The 2,429-nt window shown below is 54.6% G+C and overlaps 1 protein-coding gene across 1 annotated transcript in view; it reads right to left on the bottom strand.

The window, feature by feature from the left end:
• The window catches only part of YJU2 (YJU2 splicing factor homolog), a 7,911-nt gene that overhangs the window by 2,807 nt on the left and 2,675 nt on the right, over window positions 1-2,429 (bottom strand). The window contains exons 3-4 of the mRNA XM_045300055.1: window positions 1,756-1,900; window positions 4-138 (exon numbers count right to left, since the gene is read on the bottom strand). Of these exons, the coding sequence (XP_045155990.1) occupies window positions 4-138; window positions 1,756-1,900 (280 nt within the window). The remainder of the gene's footprint in view (window positions 1-3; window positions 139-1,755; window positions 1,901-2,429) is intronic.

Raw genomic sequence — 2,429 nt, 5'->3', positions numbered from 1 at the left:
CACCTTCATGGGGTTGTTGAGCTCCTCATCCTCGCGCTCCTTCTGCACCCTCTTCTCCTCCTCCTCCAGCAGCTTCTCGGCCTGGAAGTTCCGCGTGGCTCCATGCTCCATGGTGTAGTCGGTGTTCTCGGGGTCCGTCTGGCAGGGGAAGGGCAAGGTCTATGGCTGAAGCCCTGATAACCGAACTTTTGTCCACGACAGCTACCAGCAGGTGGGCCGGGTCCTCCCCTCGCTCTGTTTGTTCCCATCTCTTTGCTCTGGCCTTGACGCTTCCTTGGGTCCCCCTCCTCCTCCACCTCCTGATCTCGGGCTTGAAGACCCACCCTTGGCCGCTGGCCCTCCTGCCACCCACCTCCCTCCACTCTCGCTCTCAATATCTTTGCAAAGAAAACTGGCCGAGACCTTGGAATGTTTTGGACATGGGCCTCTGTTCCCCCCACCCCACCCCATTTTTTTTTTTAACACCTCCTTCCTTTTGGTGATTAAAAAAAATAACATTTTCTACCCCTGATTGTGTATGTCTGCAGTGTGCTCTATAGTGCTTATCAGACACCAAGGACGAATCCCCAGGGACGAGAAGCTCTCAGTGGTTGAGAAGAGAAGGGCGGGTGGTGAGTGCTGATGGGGACAAGGAAGTTGGTAGTGCAGTGGGTTAAGTGCTGGGCTGCTAACCAAAAGGTCCGTGGTTCAAGCCCACCAGCTCTTCCACAGGAGAAATGCAAGGCCTTCTGCACCCACAGGCTCAGAAACCCAGGGAGCTGTCCCATGCTGTCCTGCAGGGTCCCTGTGGGGTAACTGTCACAAAGTCGACAGTTCACACCCGCCAGCCGCTCCAGGGGAGAATGGTGAAGCTCTCTGCCCGTAACGCCTTTACTGACCATGGACTGTCCCACTGTCCAGTCCACTGGAGAAAGCCCTTGGCAGTGGGCTGCTGGTCTGGCATAGGGTTGTGTTGAGTTAGAATGGACAAGGTGGCAGTGGGTGTGGAGCTGGGATAATTCATGGGTCCCGGGCTCCTTTTTGGAGGGACCAGCATGTTCTAGAGTAGGCGGTGGTGATGGTTTGTAAGCATATGCAATCTCAAGTTTCATAAAATACAAAAGTGCCCTTAGTTGCTCCCGCGTCATGACTTCAGGCACCACACTCAGAACTACTCTGTGGGGCTGGCTTGGGGACGGTCGTTACGCATGAAGTTCGCCATGCCTTTCTCCCACGGTGCTATTGTGGGATATGAAAACTGCCAATCTTTTGGCGAGTAGGTGAGCACCACCTAGGGGTCTCTCGAATGATTTCCGATGCCTAACTACATTTAAGGTGACTTTAGTGTCAACTAATAAGAAAGCAGAGCTGATTTTTATTGGCTGTATAATGTTCCATTGTGTAATCATTTGTTCAGCTCGAAACTCACACTCCATCAAGCGGATTCCAACTGATAGCAACTGAGAAACAAAAACTCCCTTTCCTGGAGTTGATTCCGACTCACAGCTGCCACATAGGAAAGAGTAGAACTGCCACAACTCTTTACTGGACTAGAAAGCCTCCTCTTTCTCCCGCGAGCAGCTGGTGGTACAGAACTGCTGACCTTGGGTTAACAACCTAACCCTCTACACTACCAGTCTCCTTTCACAGAAGCTAATCTTGTACACTGGGTTGCTTCCAGTTTTCTGCCTTTAAAAACAATGCAGCAATAACACCATCCTCCAATTCTGATTGGAGGCTTTCCCAGGGCAGACCGGGCCTGGCTGTCTGTCCTACCTTGAAGGTGATCTCTGCCAGGCAGCGTGTGCATTTGATGTAGAAGCGGAAGATGGGTAGGCCCAGGTAGACCTCGTTCTGCACCGTCTCTTTGCGCGCGTTGAACTTCTTGCCCTTGTATATGTACTCTCCGCACGTCTTACACCTGGGGGGCGGGAGCAGGGCTCATGTCTCCGCACGCTGGCATGGCACCCCGAGCGATGGGTGCTCGTATGCCTCTGGCGATGTGCAGCTCACTTCTTCCCAAGAAGACAGTGCGTGCCCACTCTCCCAGGCAGCTCTAGACTCACTTCCCTGCTCCATTCCCACCAGGCACAGTGAGCCAGCCTGGACCATCCAGAGGGAAGGACTCCTGGCAGTGAGCCATGCTGGGGCAGTCAGGCACCTGCCACTCTGTTCCCTGATGCCTTCCCAAGCTGCCCCTTGACTCCAGGCCCAGCATGCCTGCCAACAGGCTGTTCCCAGCTCGGTCCTGCCTCAGGGTCTTTGACCTTGCAGTTCCCGCAGCCAGGGAACCTGGGCGGCTCCTCGGGCCTTATCCAGATCACCTCTGTTATGTTCCCGCTTACCTGCCCTCCCCACCACCACCCAGGCAGCCCCTCTCCCCTACCTGCTTCATGCCTGGCACAAACCCATCTGAAGGCTTGCTCATCCTCCCCACTCCCCAGCAAACA

This window comes from Echinops telfairi, unplaced genomic scaffold (assembly GCF_000313985.2).
Source record: "Echinops telfairi isolate 266 unplaced genomic scaffold, ASM31398v2 ScPeMD7_7459;HRSCAF=8497, whole genome shotgun sequence".
In the NCBI taxonomy this organism is placed as follows: Eukaryota; Metazoa; Chordata; class Mammalia; order Afrosoricida; family Tenrecidae; genus Echinops; species Echinops telfairi.
This window is presented reverse-complemented; position numbering and strand designations above follow the sequence as displayed.